We start from the raw sequence: 27,387 nt of genomic DNA on the forward strand, positions 1-27,387 counted from the left end.
GGGTTCAACCACCTGCATGGTGCACTGTGGGAACCACTGTAAAGAACCACAGAGAACCATCACTGACGCGTTAGGGCCGTGCTGCTCCTCGGAGCGAGCCCAGGAGATTTCTGTTCCAATACAATAGAATAACACCTGAACTTTACCTTAGTTTGAGATTGTAAAAAGGGAGTGGAAATAACAGTATGAGCAAGATGCGGTCAAAAAACATCTACAAAACATTAAGATTCTTTGAGGAGTCAGGATTTTATTCTGAGTGGTGAACAAGCTGGGAAAAAAATTAGGTTGCTCAGTATTGAACCACACACACTTTGCAGACCCACACTCTCCTTTCATAAGGTCTTTCTTTAAAACAATAGTAGGGCTGATGGATTAGAAAATCAATTGCTGCTTCTTTCTGGAAGGTCCTGGTGATCTCATGACACAGTCCTTCAAGAAGGAGGAGCAGACTTCAGTATACCTCACAGGATAATCTCGGAAATGGCTAACGTGAGCCGACTCTTCAAAGTCCACAGAATCGACCAGTATGCCTTGCTCTTTGCGCCTCTGCATCATGGTCTCCACATCACTGGCTGCCACAATGAGGTCTGCCTTTGAGTACAGATACAGCTGTGGCCACCGGGATGGGTCTTTCTTCATCGCATCATAGTGGTTCTCATGAAAGAATTTTGTCAGGGGGTACAGTATGATGCGCAACAGAATTACCATGATTAGGAAAGCAGCCAAAATGAGATACCGGAGGATTGTATTGGTTGAGCCCATCAAGACAGCATTTAGAGCACGGACAGAGCCTCTCACATTGCGGTTCCCGGGCCCACTATCAATAATAGTGCCCACAACCCAGAGGGTGCTGATTTGCCGGTGGCTGTGGACCAGCTCCACCACATAGCGATAAAGCATGACCCCACCATTGCTAAAGATGTGGAAGAGAATAGGGCTTCTTTCAATTTCATAGTCGAAGAGAAGTTCCAGCAGCTTCTTGGCCTGTTCACGCAGACTGTCGAGGCCGAAGGATTCAGAGAAAAAGATCATCTTCCATGGCGCAGTGTAGCGGATGACAATGCAACCCTGGAAAAGAAAGGCAGTGTCTTTAGATTTCCATATCCAATGTGTAGGTTTCATAAAGGCAGTAGGCCTAATTTCAAACAGGCACGGTTCTAACATGTTGTGTGACTGGCAGGGGAACATCACACCATTGAAAAAAGGTCCTCATATTAATATGGGGGTTTTATTTTACATACTAAGATTGCCAGTAAGTTATCAATGGTCCATGCTTCCCATAACCATTTAGAGCACATTTAACATTTTTAATCAAGTATTAAATCTACTCATCAATATGCTAATGCCTCTCACAGGAAATATACAAATGAGCATTACATTAGGAGTGCACACTGCAGAAGGCTAACCCATTTACAGCAGAACGCATGTAGCCAGAACGTTATCTGAATGATGACCAGTTATGCTTCATGTTGACCTGTGGTACAACGCAGTACATATGTGGCAAGGCTAAAAACGCTAGCCACGATGAGTGGCCACTGGGCTCCTAAGTATACACATGATGAGTGCCCACTGGGCTCCTAAGTATAATCATCAACTTTACAGTTCCAAGACACTAGAAGCAGGCTGCAGAGGGCAAGAAGGTACTCAGGAAATCTCGGTCACTTATACGAAATGCAAGGACATTTGGTTGATTAACAGTATAGTGCAAATGTATTAACTGAGTGCTTTTTTAAAGTATATACATATGGTTACATCTTTAACAATAAACGGTAAGTCACAAGAATGACAAGTTTTGCAAGGTTCCCTGAATCGACATGAAGGAGTTGAACAGCCGTGGGACACTTTAAGCAAAGACCAGGCTCTTGCGCCATGGGTAATGAGTAAGTAGGTAAAGCAATCATGGTCCTACAGATCAAAGATGATAATGGATATTTGTCTTCAATATTAATCTGTGTTTGAAGGTATTAGAGGCTTAGATCCCACCAGTGGCGTAACACAGGTCCCTGTAGCCCCCGCAGTCTGGGGGGCCACCAAGCTCCAGGGAGCCCCCTCAGTGAAGTATCCTGGCCTGAGAGCTCCTATATGTGTCTGGAGGGAGGCCCTTCCTGTACTTTGCAGGGAGGCCCCCTCAAGTTTCGTTACGCCACTGGATCCCACAACACTCTTTTACCATCCGAGAGAAGATCACACTGACGTTTCCATAATAGAACAATAGCAGACCTGTGTGCAGGGCAATTCCATAACCTTAGCATCACACACAAAGGACACGGCCCAATGATTCTAGTTCTAGAGCCAACAGTTATCCGGGCAACCTGAGGATAGGATGATAACCAGACTTGATCACTGCTGGATCTCTGAAAATCAATCCACTGCAGAGATTTTCTGAAGCCACTCCTTTGTGCATGCTCTAGAACACCATGATCCAACCTCAAGGAGCCTTTGGATCATACAAGCATAAGTTGTGTTTTGTCCGCATTTATCTAGGCTGGTTCTGTTCTACATAAATGGAAGTCTCGAACGAAAACTCTAAAAAGAAGAAAATTGGCACCCGAGACAACTGAAGCTACTTACAAGATAAGGTTTCCCATTTCTGCCTTCATATAATAAGGTACATTGTTTTTCATGCAGCAGAATGTCTGACATACCACTACATTTATTGCTACTTAAATAATCGTCAAGTGGAGAGCAGCACGTGTATTTATAGGGCAAAACATGCTGCCATCCTTTTTAATCATATTTATTATTTAATTATGGATAACGGTAGAGACAATTGAATGTTTTCCATGACCAGGCAATTAATCCTTTCCACTAAACCATTGGCCTGAGGTCCGAATAAGGCCACCCTCTCATGTACAATTCCCATCTTAGAGAAAAATTCTGTCATACTTCTCAAAACTTATTGTCGGAGTCCAAGGTTTTAGGGATGCCATCATCCTTAGAGAGTTTGTCTAAAAATCTAATCAGATTCACAGTATCAATCCGATCCAGAGTTTTCATTTTAAAATTATCACGTATTTGTCTCTTGACCCCAACCTGGCCATTGGACCCAGAAAATCTGTAGTTATGCTTTCCCATGGTTCGTCAGGTAGTTCCATACACCCTAATGGTGGTTGTCTCACTACTTTAGTCTTGTTTGCTTTTGGCACATGCATAACAATCTCTTACAACATATTCAACTATCCCATCCATCTTGGGCCACCAAAATGACTGCCTTACTCTTCCTTTACTCATGGTGCGACCTAGAAGTCCTTCATGGGCTATCTGGACAGTGCGCTTTGAAGATTCACTGGCGGAATTATCTGAGCTCAGCTTTCCTTCACATATGCTCAACTCATCCCTCACATTATAAAATGCACTCATGTCATTAATTAGACTGATTTCATTGTTCCAATCATGTCTTACACAGTCTTTCAATTATTTAACACCCCTTTCACACTCGTTTCCAAAGTTTGCTCTATTTCATCTATAGACAACCGCGTCAAGCAATCAGCCACAACACTGTTCGATCCTTTCACATACTCCATCTCAAAATTGTATTCCATCACAGATAAGATTCATCTTGATATTCTAGGCATTATATTTTATTCCAAACCCTTTCCACCTTTGAACAAGTGTATCAACAGCTTGTGGTCAGTTGTGATGGACAGCCACCACACAAAGTACTTGAAATGTCTGATGACCTAACAACACACAGGGGCCTCTCTCCCTATTACTGAATACAAGGTCTCTGCTTTGTGTAGCCATCTTGATGCAACCCCAACTACACGTTCCTGACCATCTTTCACTTGTTTCAGCACTGCTCCAATTCCCATATTGCTCACATCTGTAGTTATATATGTTTTAGCTGTTATATCCAGTGTCCTAAAGTTGGGGCCTGTGATATGCCTTTATTTACTCCTGCAACGGCTTCCTTACACTCACTATCCCATTCAAAGACAGCATTGTTTTTCATCAGTGCCCTGTGAGGCTCCACAAGCTCAGTGAAAGAACTAAAATTGTGAACACTCCGCTTGCTGCAGAAATTATTTTAGCTGATCCTTGTTCGCTGGTCTAGGTGGGCCTTTTGTTGCCATAATGATGTTTTTCTTGGTTCTGATGCCATCATTTGATATTTTGTACCCCAAAATATTGAGCTTGTTCTTTTCTTAATTGACTGTTTTCCATTTTTACCGCTCAACCCTATTCCTTTAATCGATCACTGACCACCTCAATCAATTCATCATGTTCAGTTTCATTCTTCCCCACAATGAGAACGCCATCTTGAAAGCATAAGACGCTCCCGAGCCCCTAAGAAATGTGCTTCATCACCCTCTGAAGCACAGTTGAGGCTGATGCCGACTCAAAAGGAGCCTTTAAATATCAAAAAGCTCCCAACGGTGTTCCAAACGACGCAAGGTTTCTTGACTCTTCATGTAAATTTTTGTAAAGGAAGATACAGAGTCCATCTGTACATGTAGAATACTTCTTTATTAGTAGCTTGGTTCCAGCATAGGTGGTCAGGATGGTAGGAGAAGATAGATGATACAGAGATAGCCCCACCAGGAGCAAGCTCCTTACAGCTCAGCCTGAGTTGACTAACTGACTCTCTAACACAGAGAGGCACCCAGGCATTCTATGATGTCATGGAACATTCGGATAGAGCAGTACAGTGGAGAATAGTAGACAAGTACTTTACTACACATCCTCCTTCCTTAGGGAACAACAGCAGAAGTGAAGATAAAGACAAGTAAGATACCTCAATATATTGTTAGCTAGAAGACACAACAATGAAATGCTCATATCCACAGGTGTAATGCATGAGGTATCAGAAATTCCACCGGCATGAACAGAAATGTGTTGAGATGACAAATAACATTACTACACACCCCATGCCCCTCCCTTAGGGAAAAACAAAGCATGGCTTAGATGGAAAAAACCAATGCAACAGAGAAGGGTGTGCTGGAGCAGGATTTTCTAATGAAAATCTATAGGGTTTTGAAGCTCTGGTTTGTCTATTTGTCATAAGTAAACATTATTAATTATTAATTACTAATTATTTGTTTTGTGTATATGTTTAAACTTACCAACATACTAATGAGAAGAAAACCGACACGAGGGAATGCTTTTGTATTGTTATTTAACAATGTGCATGTTTTATTAAATAAACGTTGCTGAGTGCTGTTTATTTTAAGCACGAAACGCTTTTGAATTAATGCTTTTCTTTGTTGCTAAAGCTAGATAATTACATACACATAAGGGTATTAGTGGGGTTAACACTGTTTAATCACTATGCTGTGGTAACGTTGTTTTTGTCTCTTTTAATTAAGACGGTCCATTTTGGCCTAACCAAACATGTCCGCCGTTTGCAGCCTGGCCTCGAGTGAGAATTTGTGATGAGAAGGCCTTGCTGAACACATTTGATCACAGTCCTTGCCTGGTTAAAACTTTCCGTGAGGACAGCAGCAGTTCTGGGCAGGTTTCCAGATGTATTGGACAGCCTTGGAGGACAAAGGAACTGTTAAGAAAGAACTCTGAGCATTGTGTCATCGCTGAAGAAATGTGGTTGCTAAAGGATACATTTTTATTTTTGGTTCCTGTTCTGTCTTTTTATTTTTGTGATTTCCTTAGCGGAGATTTTCCAAATGTAGCGATGCTACATCCTTTCCTGCTCGCTCTGCTCAGCGGTTCGGCGGATGTGTAAACATTTAATGTTTTTTTAATATTGCAAGTTTCATTATAAATATACTAGACTAGAGAGGGTCTGCGTTCATTGCATTCGGGATTTTGATGCCCAAACCTGCGTTGGTGAGAATCGATGCTGAGAGGACGGTGACTTGAGAGATTTCTACTGAGAGACTTGTCCTGATGACCCATTCTGACATTTAGCTAGAATAGGTAATTATGAGAAAATGATTTATTCTGATTAATTTCTTTTGATTAATTTTAGATAAAGAATCATAATTTTAAATACGGTGTTGGTGATTATTTCTTGTCAATTATTGAGTACTCTATTTGATTATTGATGTATAGATTGTTTAGATTATGACAATTGCAATAGCTAGGTCTTATCGACCTCGATGTAGTTGTGGGGTTTAGGAGTTTAGGAGTTTTCTTTCTACAGGTTCAATGCTGGTGGAGTATTTGAGTGTATGTTAGTGAAATGGGCCCTAGTGTATGGTGAGTGTATGTGCGTGTAACTGTGAAATTACTCTATCCGTGGAAGTAGGGAGATTTTGTACACCCCAATCTGCATCAAGTTCCTGGTAGCAGAGTGATGATGGTTATTGATGATTGTCTCGATCTGATTAGATTGCTTGTACATTAGCTTATTGATTATTGATTATTGGTGATGTTGGTATATGTACTAATACTATATGTTGGAGTCGTCATGTTGAGTTATATGTAGTGCTTCTGGAACTTGGGAGCTAGTAGCAGTTCCGTAGTAGGGCAGAGGGAAGTATATGCTGCTCTCGGGAAAGACGGGATTGTTGGTCCTGTACGTATGCAGGAAAGTCACATTGTCTGGATTCGGAATAAGTGACATTGTTGTATGTTACTATTAGAAATCTTTCTGGTATATAAGGAGTGCGTATGGTAGTGAAGGTTATCTGTGAAACTCTGGTTTTAAGTCCCAGGGATCCGTAAGGTTCGCCGTTAAAGGTTATCGCGGGAGAAGTAATAGGTATTCTCTGAGCTTGTTTGAGAAACTGGGTAGAAGTAAGCTGCTTGGTTGATGTGTGTTATAATTCTGTAGTGGAGCAGATTGTTCGCTGTTCTCGGGAAAAGCAGGATTCTGTGTGTATGTACTATATTTTCTTGTATGAATGTGCGTGAATGTTCGTATATTTAGTTGATTGTAAGACTCTTTGGACAAGTCCTAGAGGAAACAGTTAAGGAATGTATGAAAGAATTTCGTTGATTCTTGTGAAATAGATTTGCTTTACTATTCTGTGGTTAGCGAAGCAGACAATGGAGATGTTTATATGTTGTAACTAATAGATTTTGTAGAAATTTGACACGGAGTCTACTGAGAAATTTTGTAAAGGAGGGGTAGACGAGTGACAAGAGACAGGAGACAGAAGCGACTGCAGCGACTGCTGACGTCAAACAGACCGCGCTCTGATTGGATATTAGATCAGGATAGTGCTCGCGCTGAGATTGGTGTGTTGGTGTGAGCCGTGCAAGGATTGGAAGAGCTATTCTAGTGACGTAACGTTCCAGGATTGGTGCGTTAGTGTGAGTCGCGCTGTTATTGGTTGAAAAATCATATTGTGCAGTTGTATTACGGAAGGGATTAGAAAGTTTTGGTAAGCGTTAAAATGTATTACCAAGAAGAGAAAAAGAAAAAATCTTTGTTCAGAAAGATTAAAAATTGGTTCGACAAGGATAAAGATGTTAAAACGAGAGAGGGTGAATTGTTACCTCCATCGAAAACGCCTGCATCCTTCATGGCTGCAAGATATGGGTATCATACCTGTATATGGTTGGGGAATTGGGTTAGGTATACCAAAGAGGATGGAGTTTTAGCATTTCCAGAACATGGTTCATTTAATCTGGCTGTGTTGAAAAATTTACGGGAAAAGATGTTATGTCTTGACCCAAGACCAAGGCCGACACAGTTCGAGGCTTTAGTGGAATGGGAAGAGGAAGTACATGAGCGAGAGAAACAGAGGTCTGGAGGCAACTATAGGTATATGTTCGGGAGGAGACATGGTCGTGAAACTCATCATGATCGAATGACGAGATGGCGAGATGCTAGTATGTCAGAGGGATTATATCCTGTGAGAACAGTTGAAGAGGGAGCAGAAAGAGTTCCTGAGGCAGAAGTGAGAAGATATGGAGTTAATGAATATGAGGATGAGGGTTTAAATGACATGATTTACAAAAGACCACCTCCATATAGACCGGAACCAGAAGAGAGTACACCAGTTGTTTCTCCGATAAGAGATACAGTGCGTATCATTGAGACAGAAAATGTGACACCTGAGTTAAGAAGTGGTAATCCTTTCAGGGAAAGAGAGAATAGAAGCAGTGGCGAAAATACGAGAGAATTAGCTAGAACTACATCGGAGTTGACTGAAAGGATCAAGGAACTGACAAAAAATCTAGACGCTGTTACGGTACCCGTAACCATAGATCCGGTTATGCCTGTTTTTGATAAGCAGAGGACGGGTGAGAATGGTTTGGTTATTCCATATGTTGGGAATAGATTGACAAGTTTGGCTGGTCCTTCAGGAGATTCAGGAAAAAGGGCAGGAAAATTCAGACATGACACATGTAATGAAGGATTAGAGGAGTCTAATTCAGGACTGGATGCTGGTGAAGCTAGTTGTTCAGGGATGCCAATTTTAGAACCGCAGAAGAAAGTGGTTCCAGTGAGAAAACCTACTGAAATAACAGCTGAAGATTTGAATGAATGGATGAAAGTTCTTCAAAAGAGGGATAAAGATTCACAAGCAATTGATGTTGCTAGGTTACGTGTAGAATTAGAAGAGCTTGTTGCAGGGACAGTTCCAACAGAAATTCTAAAAAATCATCATGATGGTGAATTATTGTTTATGTGCAAGAATATCACCTGGAGAGCGAGAAATACACATGACAGATTAAGAGCAATAGCAAATGACTATGGAGTTGACATTGATAAAGTGAAAGTTTTGCAGAAGTCTTACAGGATGGATTTCACAGACAAAGACATTGAAAATTTGAATGGTACTGGTAGAACAGGACAGATTAAAGAGATGATCGCTTTATTGCGAAAATGGGGTGATGTGAAGTGGAAGGATAGATGGTACAAAAAGAGAGAAGAATCAGGGGATAGGACTTATTCAGCATTTCCTGTGAGAGAAAAGGAAAAACCAGTGGATACTTATCCTATGAGAGAAATACCTGGAGGAGGATATGTACATGTTCCATGGACCAGACAGGATATTTTATCATTTACGAATGATTTCCCTCGATTGAGAGAAAAGCCCGTCGAGTGGTATAGGCAGGTAGACAGGTTTGTGAAATTGTCAAAAGTGCTGTGGATTGACCTGAATAGTCTGTTTGATATAATTGTTCCAGCAGACTTGTGGGCTGAGTGTAAAATAGTTGTGAGTTGGCCTACTGAGGAATATCCAAGAGATCAGAGAACAGGAGCAACAGATCCAGAAGTAATGAGAAAGTATGAGCAGGTGATTGTATACCTGAAAAATAAAGTACCTCCAAAAGAAACAGACTGGGTTAAAATAGATCGAACACATCAGGAAGCAAAAGAATCAGTTCATGCTTTTTACGAGAGGTTGATACTGGCATTTAAGCAATTCAGTGGAGATGAACACCTGGGTGACAAGGATTTGAGTCATTTTGTATACAGATTTGTATATGGCCTGAGACCTGAGATTAGTGAAAGAATTCGTGAGCATACTGTGGATTGACAGAGTAAGAAAATAGATGAGATTCTGAGACATGCAAAATACTTCAGTGATGAGATTGAAGCAAAACAGAGAAAGCTGAAAGAGAAAGCAATGTGGGCACAAGTGAAAGTTGCGGAAAGACAGGAAGCACAGTTGGTGGAACAGGCGAATAATGCAGGAAATAATGCAGGGAATAGACCTAGGTATGCAGGGAAAGGAAAGGGGAATCTTGAGGAAGCTAAAAAAAAGTTCCCATGTCACAACTGTGGCCAACTGGGACATTGGAGATCTGAATGTACCAATCCACCATTAGTGAATAATGAGGGAAAATCCTTAAATCAACAGGTGCAGAACGAGGGGAATAATCAACAGCAGCAACAGCAGAAAGTTGTGAGTCAGCAGAGTCAAGAGCCAAAACCGCCCTTGCCGCAGAATAGAGGAGCACAAAAGTATAATCCGGATTCGGGATTCTACAATGATGAGCAGGTAAACAAACCAAGGCGTTCTAACCAGGTACAACAGTACTTGTTAAAGAATGAAGGGAGTGAGTCTGAGGGTGATTATTGACGGTGCCGAAGAGAGGAGGAAGAGTGCATACTTGGTGCAACTCTAGAAATAGACCAGGCAGGACCATTTGTGGATGGAAAAATAAATGAAGAAGGTGTTACTTTTTTAGTAGACACAGGTGCGACAAGATCAACTGTCAGGTCAACAGATATTAGAAATCTTCCTCTCTCGGATGAAGCAATCCAAGTAGTTGGTGTAGCCAATACACAAATCAGAACACGTCTTACTGAACCAGTAAGAGTACAAATAGGGAAATTCTCAGACATGCACAGAATTATCGTCTGTGACACAAGTCCAGTGAACTTGTTAGGTAGGGATTTGTTATGTAAAATGAACTGTACAATTTTTTGTACACCAGATGGAATAGCTTTTGAAACACCAGATGAGGATGTTTTGTACCGAATGACTCTAGAAAATAGAGAGAGTGAGTTAATTGGTGCATATGCTGTGTTTGATCCGGAGGATTTGCCTCAAGAGCTGAGAGACACAGTGAAAAGGACAGTTTGTGATTTTACTGGAGAGGATGTGGGATTGATGAATAATGTATATCCTGTAAAAATTTCAGTGAAAGAGGGAATTACTTATCCTAACATTCCTCAGTACAAAATGACACCAGAAATAATTGAGGGAATAACTCCTATAATTGAGAAAATGATTCAGCAGGGAGTTCTGAGAGAACTACTGAGTAGTCCGTGTAATTCACCGATAATGGGGCTAAAGAAGCCTAATGGGAAGTTCAGGATTGTACAGGATTTGAGAAAAGTTAATCAAATTGTGGTGGCGTGTTGTCCTATTGTACCAAATCCATCAGTGATTTTGTATCAGATTCCACATGATGCTGAGTGGTATACAGTGATTGATTTGTGTCATGCTTTCTTTTCAATTCCATTGCATCATGACAGCCAGCCGATTTTTGCATTTAGATTTGGCCAGCGTATTTTAGCATGGTGTCGTATCCCACAGGGGTATACGGAGAGTCCTTCAATATTCAATCAGTTATTGAAAAAGTCATTGGAGAGTTTGATCATGCCTGAAAGTTCAGTATTAGTGCAGTATATTGATGACCTACTTGTGGCATCAAAGACACGTGAAGCTTGTGAAGTAGATACTATAGCTTTACTGAATCATCTGGCAGATGGAGGGTTAAAAGTATTTCCAGCTAAATTGCAATTCTGCAAGAAAGAGGTGCATTATCTTGGACACAATATTGAGAAAGGTCTGAGAAAAGTGACTGATGACAGGATCAAAATTATCAGGGAAATGAAGGCCCCAAAGACCCAGAGGGAAGTGAGAATGTTCCTGGGAATGGTGGGTTATTGTCGTCAGTGGATAATTAATTTTTCGCTGATAGCAAAGTCACTGATTAAGCTGACTAAAAGTGAGATGACAGACCCATTAGAACTAGATGGAGAACAAATGGAAGCATTTGAAGAGTTAAAAAGCAGAATGTGTGAAGCCCCTGCTTTGGGTATGCCAGATTATGAGAAAGAATTTGAATTGTACTGCAGTGAGAGAAATGGATGTGCACTTTCAGTGTTAATTCAGAAGCATGGATTACTGAGAAGGCCTATTGCGTACTTCTCATCGACACTTGACCCTGTAGCTGTAGGTTTACCAGGTTGTCTGAAATCTGTGGCTGCAACATGCAGAAGCCTAGAACAGAGTGAGGGAATCATAATGGGATATCCTGTAAGGGTATTCGTACCTCATAATGTGGCAATTCTTTTGACGAGAAGCAGAACTCAGTACATGTCACATAGTCGGTTGACTAAATATGAGAAAGTCATTCTGGGAGCATCAAATGTGACTCTTGAGAGATGTGTGAATGTGAATCCAGCGACATTGTTGCCGGATATTGAAAATGTGGGTGTGAAAACAGAAGATGATCACAATTGTTTGGATGTGCTGGATTACTGTACAAAACCGAGACCAGACATAAGGGATCTTCCCTTGCATGAGAGTGATCATGTGTTGTTTGTGGATGGATCATGCCTGAGGAATGATGAAGGTGTGCTATGTGCAGCATATGCGGTGTGTAAGGTTTCAGAAGTAATGGAAGCATCATCATTGAAAGGAGTGAAATCTGCGCAAGTTGCTGAATTAGTTGCATTGACAAAAGCTTGTGAAATTGGGAAAGATTTGAGAACGACTGTGATGACTGATAGTCAGTATGGATTTGGAGTTGTGCATGACTTTGGCCAACTTTGGCTACAAAGAGGTTTCTTGACGTCGAGTGGGACTCCAATAAAGAATGCTGAAGTGATTGGGAAATTACTTGAGGCGATACAGCTGCCTAAAGAATTGGCAGTTGTGAAATGTGCTGCTCATGGACAAAGAGATGATTTTGTGACAGTTGGCAATAGATATGCTAACGACATTGCACAATATTGTGCGAAGAATAATCAGTCCATTAATCGGGAACGAGAGGGTGAAATGTCTTTTTGTTCTGTGATGTTTACTAATGTCTTAGAGACATGGGATGAAGTGAAACAGTTGCAGGATGAGGCAGAGGAGGAAGAAAAGAAAGATTGGATTAAGGCAGGTTGTGCCCCAAGAGAGACAGACCATGTTTGGGTCTATAGAGATGGCAGACCAGTAATGCCGAATTCCATGCTGTCAGCAATGGCAAGGATGTATCATGGCCAGGGACATTTGGGAAGGGATTCAATGATTAGGTCTTTTAAGCAAACCTGGTACAATGCAAAGTTCAGGACAATTGCAGAAAGTATCTGTCAAAGATGTTTGATTTGCCAGCAATTTAACACTGGGAAGAAGACAGTGGTGAGTCTGGGAACAATAGGCAGAGAAGGAGGTCCTTTTACAAGAATGCAGATTGATTTCATTGAAATGCCCCAAGTGAACAGACCCAAGTGAACAGACTGAGATATGTACTAGTGGTAGTCTGTTTGTTTTCAAGATGGGTTGAGGCCTATCCGACTAGGAGAAATGATGGAGTAACAGTGGCAAAGTTACTGTTAAGAGAGTTGATTCCTAGGTACGGATTTCCGGTAACGATTGAGTCTGATAGAGGTGGACACTTCTATAATGAACTGATGAGTTTGATTTGTGAAGCATTGAGCATACAGCAGAAGCTACATTGTGCATACAGACCAGAGGCTTCTGGTGTGGTTGAGCAGATAAATGGCACAATCAAGAACAGGATTGGTAAGATGTGCTTAGCCACTGGCATGAAATGGCCGGATGTCTTGCCTCTAGTGCTAATGACTATTAGATCTACTCCAGATAGAACTACTGGTTTAAGTCCGCACGAAATCATAATGGGACGTGCAATGCGACATGCATATGTACCTGTCAATAAGTTGATGACAATAACTGATGACATGATTTTGGATTACTGTAAAGGCCTGGCTGACGCAGTTCATTCTGTGTTTCACCAGATTGGAGAAGAAGCTACTACACTTGAGAAGAAGCAAGCTCATGATCTGAGTCCAGGAGACTGGGTGAGGATTAAAGTTCACAGAAGAAGAAATTGCTTGGTTCCGAGGTGGGGAAGACCAAGACAAGTCATTTTAACTACGACGACTGCAGTGAAGTGTGCTGGTGTGAAAAACTGGGTGCATGCGAGTCATACTCTGAGAGTTCCAAACCCAAAGGATGGGACTGGTAGAGAGTATTTTGAAGAGTCAGATTCCAGTGATGATGAAGACCCAGAACCAGTGAGAAAGAATCAAAGTTCAGGAAAAGAAGCAGAAAAGGCTTCAAGTTCAAGTGAACCATTGAGAATCTCAGAAAGGAGATCAGATTCTGAAAGAGAGCCTGAAGTTCCAAAAAGCAGTGGAGGAAAAAGAAAAGAAAAGAGCAGTTCCACAGAAATTACTCCTGAATCAGAAGAGGAGGAGATTGAAGAACCACTTGAGATTATATCTGAAGAAGTAGGGTCAGAAGAAGATAGAGAGGGACAGATTGCGGAAGACCCCCGAGGAGGTGTAGGGAACACATCTAATAAGCTAGGTGAAGGGACAAGTAGACAGCAAGAAGATTGCGTGTCGGAGACCCGAGGAGGGACAGAAGTAGGGAAGTCTCAAATAGTGGTGAAAAAGACTGTGGAGCGAAAGAAAACTGCTGAAGAACAAGAGCGAAAGAAAACTGCTGAAGAACAAGAGGCATTTGAAACAGAATCGGATAAAAGTGAGAATGGAAAATCAGAGGGTCGAGTTCTGAGAAAGAGAACTTGGATTGGAGAAAGAAATAATACAGAAACAAGACCGAAAAAGGTCGTAAGAGGAGATTTTTGGCCTAACAACAGAGTAAAGAGGCTGAGATACAGACTGATAAGAGGAAATACATCGAAAGCTGAACAAGTGAATGAAGTGTCGAGTCAAAACGAAGTAAAAAGGAAGGAACAAAAGGAGTCAAGAGAACCTGAGGAAATAAAGAGAATTAGAAGACCCAACCAAAAGTACAGATCACCGGAATGGTCTTATGTGGCACTGTCTGAAGAAGGAGAAGAAGAAACAGTGACTCGAGATAATCCGGAGGGGATCTTGAGAAAAGTGGTTGAGGAAAAGGAAGAATCTGTTGGAATCTTAAAAGTTATCCTGACTGACATTGGAGAAGAGTCAGATGCACAGGATGTTGTTGATGATCTGATACAATTTGATGTTGCTGAAGAAGGAGGAGTGAAAAGTGATGAATATCCAAATTGAGTGAACTGAAGAAATCACTTGGAGAAAGTGAAAAGGAGAAAGTCTGAAATTCAGCTGTCTGAAGTAATCCAAAGTTTGAGAAATTACAGTAGTGGAGTAGTAGAGGCTAAGTCAAAAGACAAGGTCAAAGTAGTAAAATGGCTAACATAGAGAATAATCAAAGTAGATGTGCCTTCTTAAGAAGATGGTGTAGAATGTGCTGCTGCTGTACTGGATTATTAATGCTACTATGGGGTATTTTAGCTTTATTAGTTACATTTAGAGTTTCAATAGGTACATTTGAAATACATACTGAGAATGAGACAAATGTAGAAAAGAATTTGCAAAAAGTAGTTCCAACTAGAATTAGTAATACTTACATGCATAAAGATAGGTCAATTAATGATTTTTCTAGTAATGTTTTTTCAAAGTTGTTATACGAATATGTGAAAACAATGGAAGTAAGGGATTGCTACGTTTGTATGCAATTACCTGCATCTGTATCAGAGGGTGTTACTTATCACCATTTACCAGCTACGTATGGAATTTCTTGTAGTGTATTAAGTAGTGTTTTTTATTTGTTAGGGAAAATAGATTATAAGATGTCTAACAAAGATAGTATTTTTGGGCACTTGCCAATGAACAAAGAGCTGAATCCAGCTAAAGAAGCTAACATTTTTGGTGAGATTTTTATTGAGAAAGGAGAATTAACATTAGATTACATTTTTAAGAATAATTTAACTTGTAGTTTGGAAGAAGAGGAGAAAGCTTTCCTGAACATGGTGGAGGAAAGGAGATTGAGTATGCATGAAAAGGCAGGGAAATATAAAGTGAGTGAGACAATTTGGGACATTGAGATGGGAAAAGAATTGAGAAATGGAGCTAGTCCAACTTTAGCTTTAGATGCACCACAGAAGGGTAAGCTGTGCATTACAAGAGGGAAATCCCAATATGATACATATTTTGTTGGGACTAGTGAATGTCATGATACATACTTCATTGCAACAGGATGGGGTTTCAGAGGTGGAGAAGATACAATTTTTCCAGGAGTGTATTATGTTTGTGGGAACAAGGCTTATTACAAGTTGCCTGACCATTGGTATGGCACATGTTATGTGGGCCTGGTTTTTCCAAAGATTTTTCATATAGATAGAATAGAAGATGTAGAACATATTAATTTACTAATGCGCTTTAAGAGGGAAACTTGGTCTGAAATTGTGGGTGATATTTTTGGAGCTTTAATTCCAGCAGTGGGAATTTCTTTAAATGCTAATGGGATTCGGAAACTGTCAACAGTGGTGGATCGCTTATCGACAAATACCGCTGGAGGGTTTCTTTTGGTGAATACGGAACTAATTGCCGTACGTGCCATGTCTATGCAAAATAGACTTGCTCTTGATATTCTATTGGCTAAGGAGGGTGGAGTTTGTGGAATGCTGAAAGTTCAACATTGTTGCACTTACATTCCAGACGAAAGCAAAGACCTGAAGGTCTATATCAAAAATATTACTGATTTGCATGAAGAATTAGTACCACTTGAAGCTGAAAGTATCTGGACTAAAATAGCTAATAAGGTGATAGCTGTTAAGAGTTTTATTGCAAAAATAGGTAGTACTATTATAGGTAAGATATTGTTTCCTTTAACTTGTATAATTGTTGCTTTATTGATATTGAGATTGGTGTGTTTGTGTTGTAAAAACAGGGGAGGGAAAAGAAATTAATTAAAAGAAACAATGAAAAGAGAAATAAAAGGTTGAAAAGAGAACCACAAGAAATTGAATTAGAAGAATTAAGGGAGAGTGTCTACTTAGAAACAAAGAGGGATGATGAAAGAGTGTCTGGTGTGTAGTGTTGTGTAAGGAGGAAAAAGACATTTCTAACTTCTCCTAAAATGGGACTAAATTTCACTAAATTTGTTTTTTTTGGGTTATTTGGTGATAAAATCACCAAAGGGGGGATTGCTGGAGCAGGATTTTCTAATGAAAATCTATAGGGTTTTGAAGCTCTGGTTTGTCTATTTGTCATAAGTAAACATTATTAATTATTAATTACTAATTATTTGTTTTGTGTATATGTTTAAACTTACCAACATACTAATGAGAAGAAAACCGACACGAGGGAATGCTTTTGTATTGTTATTTAACAATGTGCATGTTTTATTAAATAAACGTTGCTGAGTGCTGTTTATTTTAAGCACGAAACGCTTTTGAATTAATGCTTTTCTGTGTTGCTAAAGCTAGATAATTACATACACATAAGGGTATTAGTGGGGTTAACACTGTTTAATCACTATGCTGTGGTAACGTTGTTTTTGTCTCTTTTAATTAAGATGGTCCATTTTGGCCTAACCAAACATGTCCGCCGTTTGCAGCCTGGCCTCGAGTGAGAATTTGTGATGAGAAGGCCTTGCTGAACACATTTGATCACAGTCCTTGCCTGGTTAAAACTTTCCGTGAGGACAGCAGCAGTTCTGGGCAGGTTTCCAGATGTATTGGACAGCCTTGGAGGACAAAGGAACTGTTAAGAAAGAACTCTGAGCATTGTGTCATCGCTGAAGAAATGTGGTTGCTAAAGGATACATTTTTATTTTTGGTTCCTGTTCTGTCTTTTTATTTTTGTGATTTCCTGAGCGGAGATTTTCCAAATGTAGCGATGCTACATCCTTTCCTGCTCGCTCTGCTCAGCGGTTCGGCGGATGTGTAAACATTTAATGTTTTTTTAATATTGCAAGTTTCATTATAAATATACTAGACTAGAGAGGGTCTGCGTTCATTGCATTCGGGATTTTGATGCCCAAACCTGCGTTGGTGAGAATCGATGCTGAGAGGACGGTGACTTGAGAGATTTCTACTGAGAGACTTGTCCTGATGACCCATTCTGACATTTAGCTAGAATAGGTAATTATGAGAAAATGATTTATTCTGATTAATTTCTTTTGATTAATTTTAGATAAAGAATCATAATTTTAAATACGGTGTTGGTGATTATTTCTTGTCAATTATTGAGTACTCTATTTGATTATTGATGTATAGATTGTTTAGATTATGACAATTGCAATAGCTAGGTCTTATCGACCTCGATGTAGTTGTGGGGTTTAGGAGTTTAGGAGTTTTCTTTCTACAGGTTCAATGCTGGTGGAGTATTTGAGTGTATGTTAGTGAAATGGGCCCTAGTGTATGGTGAGTGTATGTGCGTGTAACTGTGAAATTACTCTATCCGTGGAAGTAAGGAGATTTTGTACACCCCAATCTGCATCAGGTGATCACCCACACAACCTCCCCATAAGCGGGTACACCACAGGGTAGACACCCTGTTAAACAAAGGTGGGTGCAAACACTAACCCTTGGGAGAAAACAACATCCCCAATAGAGAGGTACAATAGGGGCTAGATACACTCTAGATAACAAGAAGAGTGCCCCCTCAACAACAAAGATACTCCAGAGAGGAAACACTCTGTAAGGAAACACGAGACCCGTTGGTAGAAGGCATGCTGACACTTAAAGAGGTCTAAACACTGGAGAAAAGCTTCCCACTCAAAGTTGTACAAGCATGAAACCCTTGGCCACGAATTCCACGCAGGTAGACTTCGACCGGAGCATAGTGTCCGCATGAAAGAAAGACCCAAGATAACGTTAGGAACCAACCAAAAAAACTTCACCAAGGAACACGACTGGGTACTAACCCATGAACATAAAACAACCTCTCCTAGATAGGGTACACCAAAGGGTACACGCACCCTAGAAAACTGAAAACTAAATTAGAGGCATTGATTCCACAGGCACCCACCCTGGAAAACAAAAGCTACAACCTCCCTTAAATAGGGTACATCAGCACAACAACTGACCTCCCCATGGCAGGGTACAACCTCCCTGTACCAGGGTACATCGTAGGGTATACGTCACCCAAAAACAAAACTTGAATTTGAGCACAGACTGCTCCCTCAACCTCCCCATGTCTGGGTACAACGCCCCCAAGACCTCCCCATAAATGAAATCTTTAAGATCACTACAGTTACGGCGTAATCTGAGGTATTGGCCGAACGGCAGATTGTCCCTGAGAGGCCTAGGGTGGAAACTCTGGAAATGCAGAAGAGAATTTTTCGCTGTTGGTTTAAAGTGGGTTTTAGTCATCAGTATTCCATCTTTTGCTTCAATTTCCAGGTCTAGAAAGGTGATTTTGGTTTTGCTTGTAGTGTGAGTAAATCGTAGGTTTGGATCTAGTGTGTTAATCCAATTCAAGAATTCATTAAGTCTTTGGTTATTACTTGTCCAAATTAAGAGTACATCGTCGATGTATCTTTTATAGAACGTGATGTCTTGATTGTAAATTGATTGAGGGTTGAGGATATATAGTTCTTCAAAATTAGACACGTACAGCCCCGCTACACTAGGAGCGAAGGTGCTCCCCATAGAAGTTCCGTACTGTTGTAGGAAGATGGTACCTTCATATTCGAAAAAATTATCTTTGAGGGCTATTTCCGCACATTCCATTATGAATGATTTTGGGGTGTTATACTCCCAGATTGTTTTATCAAGGGAGGTGCGGAGAACCTCTAGGGTGTCATCTTGGGGTAGGCTGGTATAGAGGCTCTCAATGTCTAGACTTACAAGGATGGAAGTAGTAGGGTTGAATTCCAGGTTGTTAATTTGGCTCAGTAAGTCTTTAGTATCTTTTAAGTACGCAGGAGTCGACTGTACTAGAGGCTGTAGATAGAAATCACAGAAGCGAGACAGGGGTTCAAGCAATGAGCCTATTCCAGAGACAATGGGTCTGCCCGGTGGTGGTGTTTTATTTTTATGTATTTTTGGGATGGTGTAGAAGTATGGAATGGTTTTACCACCTGAGGTAAGGAATAATGCCTCTTGTTTGCTAATGTAGCCATTAGATTCTGCTTCATGAACCATGATGTCAATTTTGGTCTTGACTCTGTTAGTGGGATCTTCGTTCAATATTTTGTAGTTCTTTGGATCATCTAGGAGGCGTGTGCATTCTAGATGGTAGGCATTCCGATTTTGAATAACTATCCCCCCTCCTTTATCAGCTGGTTTGATGATAATGTCTCTGTTGTTTTTGAGACTCCGGATGGCATTGAACTGTTGAGTTGTAGTGTTGTTAAATCCTTTGTTCTCCTGAGTATTTTCTATGCCTTTGTATATCGCTTGTTCGAATGCGATGAGTTCGGCTGGTGTAGTATGAGGAGGAGGAATGAAAGTTGATTTCAATTTAAGGGTGGTGTCACCTTTTGCTTCTTGTTGTGATTCCTTATTCGGTGAGTTTTCAAAAAAAGCTTTAAGTTTAAGCTTACGAAAGAATTCTGATAATTCACAGTGTAATTTGAATTTATCAAGTTTCGCTGTGGGTGAAAATCCAAGGCCTCTATTGAGGACCTGTTCCTCCGCTGTAGTGAGAGTATGGTTTGAAAGATTGGTTATTAGGCTCTGCTTGTGCTCGGCTGGGGTTCCTTCGTTCTGCTGCGTGTGTTGGCACTTGGGTTCTGATTGTCTTCCCAGTGTACTTGGTTTCCTCGTTGGCGTCTTCCGCGTCCCCTCTGGCCTGATCCTAAAAAAGGGAACCGTTGGTTGGGGTTGCCAAATTGGGGGTGGGGTTGTTGAAATTGTGGGTTCCAGCCATAGAACATTGGTTGAGTCATGGGAGGGAAAGGAGCCGGGTAATTGGGTACCATTCCTGGGTGCATGTTAGGCCATGGTTGTTGCCAGTGTGTGTTTCTTCCTCTGCCTCTTCCCCGTTGTCGGTTTGTGTAGTAACTTTTCTCTGATCCTGAGCTCTCATTACTGCCACCACTATGTATTGAGGAACCTTCTTCTGAAGACATAGAGTGGCTGGATCTCGTAGGGGTTTTGTAGTCTGCGTCAGAATACGGGTATGTTTTGACATATGAGAATTTTTTTAAGTCTTTTTGAAATTGTTGGATCTTGGATTGTGTTAGCTCTTCTTTGTAATCTGCTATTTCTTTATTGACCTCCTCTAGTCTTTTCTTGTATGATGTTAACGTGGTTTTGAAGTGTTGTTCAGTTGCCTGGATTTCTATGAGGATCGCATCTGAAAGTCTTTTTGCTGTTTGGATGATCAGAATGATCCAGTCTCTTGTGCAGTGCCATGCAATTTGTGCCCAGTCTCTACGGAATGCTGCATCGTCTAGGAAGATGCGTGGCGCGTTAGTTACTATTAGACCTTTTGGGGCTGTATTGGAACGCAAATATTCAGTCAGTATTACCCCGTGTAGTATTGTTCTGATGCGTGTTCTTTTTTTCTCAGAAAGATTTTCCCAATCTGCGCTCTGAGAAATTGTTTGTGCCACATTGAAGTCAGCTAATAAAGGAGTAGCTGCTAAGATGTTGTTGACATCCTCGTCAGTGAACGTGAGTCCTGCATTTTCTGCCATGGTGTGTCAGAAGTTGTAGTTTGTGCTTATCAAATGAATAGGAACAAAAATAAAATGTTTTTGGCTCTCACAGCTGTGCGCTGTAATGACAAATGAGAACAACAAGAGAGCGAGGAAAAGGAAAACTTGTCCTCTTCCCCAGAACAATATGATCAAACAAAATGGACAAGTTTCATGACTCAAAGCAAACTTTTTTCGCTGTCATTGTTGAAAACAACGTGAAAGGAGGGAGAGCACAACTGCTGTGTAAGAAACCCCTCACCCACCTACCTAGTAGGTGGCATGCTTCATCATCGGGGCCCAACTGGATTGTCTAGCACAATCCAGTTGTGCTACAACGCCTGAGATACAGCGGAGCAGGGTTATGAGCAGTGAGTGGAGTGCTATGTGTGAAGTGATTAAGAGTTAAAAAAGTCTCTGGGAAATGCCCTATGAAAAAACTTTAATTATAAGGGTCCCAGGACTAATGTAAAAAAGGGGGGGATGTAATTAGGAATGTTATTTTCCTTGTATCCCTAGAAACTAAGGTCAACTAGTTTCAGCCTTCATCATAGTTCTAGAGGCTTTCGTCAGGACCAGCCAAAATTGAAGATAAAAATAATTTTGGTGAATGGCCGTAAAAATAATATATAGGCCAAGTGTAAATATCAGCACACACCCTAAAGTGTGCTGTGAGTGTGGTGATGAGGTACTCACAGTAACTCCGTTTGAGGTTACCTGCAAATGAAGAATTAATTTAGAAGTGGGGAACAGTTGTGAATCATGCATATATACTAAATGCATGCTCCTTTCGACTAGAAGGCTAGTGATATCGAACTAGACTGATTTTGTGAAAGTGCATGAACACTATAGAGGCTTGCGTGGCTACAATGTGCCCCACGAGATCCGTAGGTGAGTAATTGTTGTAGTATTGGGGCACATGGTGCGCATATTCGTTATCCATTATTTGCGTGCCTATAGCGCGGTCATACACATATTGTACTTATAGAGTTGTGACTGTGCAAGTATTGAAGACACTAGTAGCTGATATGCTAAAGTAGTCACGTGCACGTGCAGTATTAAAATGAGCTGATTACATGGTGGTATATATCAACATTATGTCCGCTGTGTGTGCCGTTCAGCAGACAGACATTCGTGCTTAAAAATGAAAGACAAACAACAACTAGATGACAGACAACATAAAATACAGGCTCACTTGAGTAGAGAGGTTGTTAATCCTCTGGAGTTAGAACGCCGTATGGTTCTCCGCTTGCCCTTAGTGGAGAAGGAATGGCAAGGAGAGTGTAAGAGCGTGAACGCACTTTACAGGAAAAAAGGGGGGTTGAAGCGTTAAAGAAGTGTAGTATTGAGGGTCTAAACCGGTCCATGGTAGACCCGTAAGTACTCACAGTTTGTAAGGGAGAACCGGTCCGAAATACCTAGGGCGGCGATCGGTTCCGCTTGTTCAGCGCCGATACACGGGTGGGGCGTGGTTAAGAAGGTCGGCAAGCAGGAAGTTGCGTGCTGCCGCTGGGAAGACTAGAACGTCTTCATTGTGAATGGAAATAAAAGAAATACTCGGTGTCCCGTGTACGGAGCACTGAGTAGAGGTGACACGAAAGAAGAGTAGTTAAGTCTCTGGGCAGATAAACATTTTAAAATATTAAGGGAGGAAACAGAAGTGGGACACAGTGAAGAGCTCCTAAATATTTAAATAGGAGGAATCCTACGAGGCCAGCTATGCCAATGTAATAGGAGGGAGGGTAAAAAGCAGGGTCACAGGCTACCGCTTAGGGCTGTGTGATGAGTAGCGGTACTTACTATGCCTATGATTGATTAACTCTTAATCACTTCACACATAGCACTCCACTCACTGCTCATAACCCTGCTCCGCTGTATCTCAGGCGTTGTAGCACAACTGGATTGTGCTAGACAATCCAGTTGGGCCCCGATGATGAAGCATGCCACCTACTAGGTAGGTGGGTGAGGGGTTTCTTACACAGCAGTTGTGCTCTCCCTCCTTTCACGTTGTTTTCAACAATGACAGCGAAAAAAGTTTGCTTTGAGTCATGAAACTTGTCCATTTTGTTTGATCGGAAGGAAAAATACACCAACACTGCTGCTGCCACAGCACGACGCTTCCCACGTAGATCGAGGGCCCAGACAAAATAGGGAACACAGAAGGATGGGCAAGCCACTTGTTGGGGAGACCATTGATAGTAGGAGTCTTACAGTAGACAGATGGGTGACAGCAGACTCACCGGTGATGAGGTGTCAAACGCCCAGGCTTCAGGCTGTCCAGATGGTACAGGACACTGGTGGGGCTGGCCAGGGCGTTACCTTTGAGTTTCAATTGGCGTTTTGAAAGTCCTTAAAGTCTTTAGTTCCTTGTCCTTTAGTTCCTCAGTTGTCCTTACTCCTTACTCCTCGTGTAGGTTCAAGATCGTCGCCAAAATTGTTGTAAAAGAAGAAACAGAGCTAGCCCCAAAAGGAGCAAGCTCCTTACAGCTCAGCCTGAGTTGACTACTGACTCTCTAACACAGAGAGGCACCCAGGCATTCTATGAGGTCATGGAACATTCCGATAGAGCAGTACAGTGGAGAATAGTAGACAAGTAATTTACTACATAAATCAATGTGATGATAAGCAGCAGACATGTTGATCAAACTAAATACAGATACCCCCTCCCATGGCAGGTAACAATGATCATTTTAGTTGACTACTGCAATAACACAAGAAGTCTTTTAGGTCTCGGTTTCTGACAATGCAGATGTCAAGCAAACCAAGTGATAATCAATACATATACCCCGATTCAGATTGGGTTAGAATTCTGAGTTGGATGGTATTTAACTGAATCGATAATTACTGGGTGTGTTCAATACCTCACCCCTCATTAAATGTTTGCAGTTCAAACCTGACGGAATTCATCAGGGGAAAATGTACAATACTTCAATACAATGTGGATTTTGGCGAGTTGAGCACAAAAAACAGCATGTTATTCCACTAAAACTCAGAATAGGCACCATTTACCTCACCCGGTAAATATACCCCCAGATATCATTCTTACCAGGAGCGATGAACAGCAATAGCATCTGCTGGTCTGACAAACTCTGAATCAGAGCCATTGAGTGGGCTTTGGAGCGGACGCATTCGACCATTGGCTTCCTTTGACCAGTCACTTTCAGCCACTGGATTGAGAGTTTGTAAACCACATCTTGGCTCAACCCAGAAACGTATTGTTCTCTCACCGAACACATTTGGCTGTATGACTGTATTTTTTTGCATCCACTTGAGGGATTATTGCATAACTAGAGCACTCTCTATATGGTCTTGCAAACCCCTCCTGTGTGTATCATTCTTAATGTGTTAATGCTGCATATGGTAGAACATTAAACCAGGCTTTGCCAATTCTTGCTCTTCCTCTGCTTTTGACAGTGCTAGGTATGGCACCATCTGTATAGAATTACAACTGTTTACCCATGTGTTTTTATTTCAGCAGAGTATCTACTGTTACATATTTTATTACAATTTATTCTGATTTTTGGACATAAATATAGTTCGAATTAATGTGTCTCTCTTTATTTAATTTAAAAAAGGAATAACATACAGAAAGTATGTGTTTTCGAGTCATTTGTCCTTGCTTTTAATGTTGACTTTCAGCCCAATATGTCTGGGTAATGACAGGATGGAGACTTAAGTTGGAAATTAGATTTTCTTAAATAAACATAGAAATGCACATGTATTTGCAACGTAATATTTATGTTTTCTGATGTGTGTATTGTTGTATGCTAAATGCTTCCATGATATGCTAAAACCAGACACTTAAGTGTGATGGCATATTTAACACGTATATACATTTTGAGATATACTAGTTGAAGTTATTTTTTTCACTTAACACAAAATAAATATGGGTAAGTACCCATAATATGAGCAAAAATAAATATGGATAAATGCAGGTGTGCTGTAATATAGGCAGCCATAAATATGAACCTATATTGCCGGTGCATATGATGTATATTTTCCATGTTGCATTGTTCATATATTGAATTTAGTAGGAAATGAAATATGAAACTGTATTTTACTCCTGCGACCTACTCCAATAGCACACAAGCAGGGTTGTTCCCCTAAAATGGCCCTGCCGGTGCAGGCGGGCCCTTTCAGAGTAAAAATGGATTTTGCCCATTTAATAATGAGAGGCCATTAGCTTCAAAGATGTAATTTTATACACGTCACACACCTGATTTCGTTATTAGTGGGCCCGGTCTTATTTGGGTACTCAAGGCTATATTTTATGGAATGTTTAATTGTAGGTTTGCGACAGAAAGAGAGACATGTAGCACTGGGTGATCAGCATACTGGTGTCTTGGCACATTTGATTCAGCATCCACATAGCATCATGTTAGCCTTGCAAAAAAATTAAACAGCAGAGGCAAGAAAAGCAACCCAGGTGGGTCACTGTAACCCATGAGCACCCAGGACACATGCTGGAGCACTCACAGCCCCTGGGCATGTGAAATTAAATGGGCCACCCAGTGTAGAGAAACAAACAGATCTCTTTCCCCGGTTCTACAGTGCTGAGAGTCAACAACACTAGTCACACCAGAATGTTTTGTTTGATGAAATCAGCTTGGGCTTTGAGACCTACTGTGACATCACTCACCGGATGTCCCCTTTAAATGAGTGCTATAGAAGCATGGGACATGTAGGCAGCTTAACAGATGGTCCCTCAAAACCCTGTTAAAAATCTTCTGCTGACAAAAATTGGAAAAGGTTGGAATATAGCTGGCTACGCAAGGTCAACATGCAGACTTATTTTACAGACTCTTAAAGAGCTGCTACAAGGGCTCTGGACTGTTCCTTCAGACAGGGTGGAAAGGAATGTCGCTGCTGCCGGGGTAACCTTCACGAGGGCAGAAGAACAATGGTCTAGTCCTGTTCATCTGGGCTGCTCACGAGGCGCGGGCCAGCAATGGATGTAAAGCAATCGAAGATAACGGTGACCTTGGTATCAAGGTTCCCTTGATATGAGAACAGTCTTAAGGCTAAAAAACTAAACTTAAATTCCCTGATTGGCTTTTCACAAGCATGTGGCAGTGGAACAGTGAGAGCATTGATGATTTGGGAGCAGTGATGATTTGGGAGCAGCGATGATTTGAGAGCAGCGATGATTTGAGAGCAGCGATGATTTGAGAGCAGCGATGATTTGAGAGCAGCGATGAATTGAGAGCAGCGATGAATTGAGAGCAGCGATGAATTGAGAGCAGCGATGAATTGAGAGCAGCGATGAATTGAGAGCAGCTATGAATTGAGAGCAGCGATGATTTGAGAGCAGCGATGATTTGAGAGCAGCGATGATTTGAGAGCAGTGATGATTTGAGAGCAGTGATGATTTGAAAGCATTGATGATTTGAAAGCATTGATGATTTGATTTGAGAGCCGCGATGATTTGAGAGCAGCGATGATTTGAGAGCAGCGATGATTTGAGAGCAGCGATGATTTGAGAGCAGCGATGATTTGAGAGCATTGATGACTTGAGAGCAGTGATGATTTGAGAGCAGTGATGATTTGAGAGCAGCGATGATTTGAGAGCAGCGATGATTTGAGAGCAGCGATGATTTGAGAGCAGTGATGATTTGAGAGCAGTGATGATTTGAGAGCCGCGATGATTTGAGAGCCGCGATGATTTGAGAGCCGCGATGATTTGAGAGCAGCGATGATTTGAGAGCAGTGATGATTTGAAAGCATTGATGATTTGATTTGAGAGCAGCGATGATTTGAGAGCAGCGATGATTTGAGAGCAGCGATGATTTGAGAGCAGCGATGATTTGAGAGCAGCGATTTGAAAGCATTGATGATTTGAAAGCATTGATGATTTGATTTGAGAGCAGCGATGATTTGAGAGCAGCGATGATTTGAGAGCAGCGATGATTTGAGAGCAGCGATGACTTGAGAGCAGCGATGACTTGAGAGCATTGATGACTTGAGAGCAGCGATGACTTGAGAGCAGCGATGACTTGAGAGCAGCGATGACTTGAGAGCAGCGATGATTTGAGAGCAGCGATGATTTGAGAGCAGCGATGATTTGAGAGCCGCGATGATTTGAGAGCCGCGATGATTTGAGAGCAGCGATGATTTGAGAGCAGCGATGATTTGAGAGCAGCGATGATTTGAGAGCAGTGATGATTTGAGAGCAACGATGATTTGAGAGCAGTGATGATTTGAGAGCAGTGATGATTTGAGAGCAGTGATGATTTGAGAGCAGCGATGATTTGAGAGCAGCGATGATTTGAGAGCAGTGATGATTTGAGAGCAGCAATGATTTCTACCATCTACAGGGATTGAGCAGGGCTGTTCCTTGTCAAGGTGATACTTATGATAATAAAATGACTCATTCCATAAAAACACTTTAACATGCTCT

At 41.2% G+C, this 27,387-nt stretch overlaps 1 protein-coding gene across 3 annotated transcripts in view; it reads right to left on the minus strand.

The window, feature by feature from the left end:
• Positions 1-221: 221 nt before the first annotated feature.
• TMEM53 (transmembrane protein 53) overlaps positions 222-27,387 on the minus strand; it is a 164,039-nt gene continuing 136,873 nt past the window's right edge. For all 3 annotated transcript variants that reach the window (XM_085602792.1, XM_085602794.1, XM_085602793.1), the window contains one exon: positions 222-1,068. In XM_085602792.1, the coding sequence (XP_085458918.1) occupies positions 373-1,068 (696 nt within the window). In that variant the 3' untranslated portion in view covers positions 222-372. The remainder of the gene's footprint in view (positions 1,069-27,387) is intronic.

This window comes from Triturus cristatus, chromosome 4_2, assembly GCF_964204655.1.
Source record: "Triturus cristatus chromosome 4_2, aTriCri1.1, whole genome shotgun sequence".
Taxonomy (NCBI): Eukaryota; Metazoa; Chordata; class Amphibia; order Caudata; family Salamandridae; genus Triturus; species Triturus cristatus.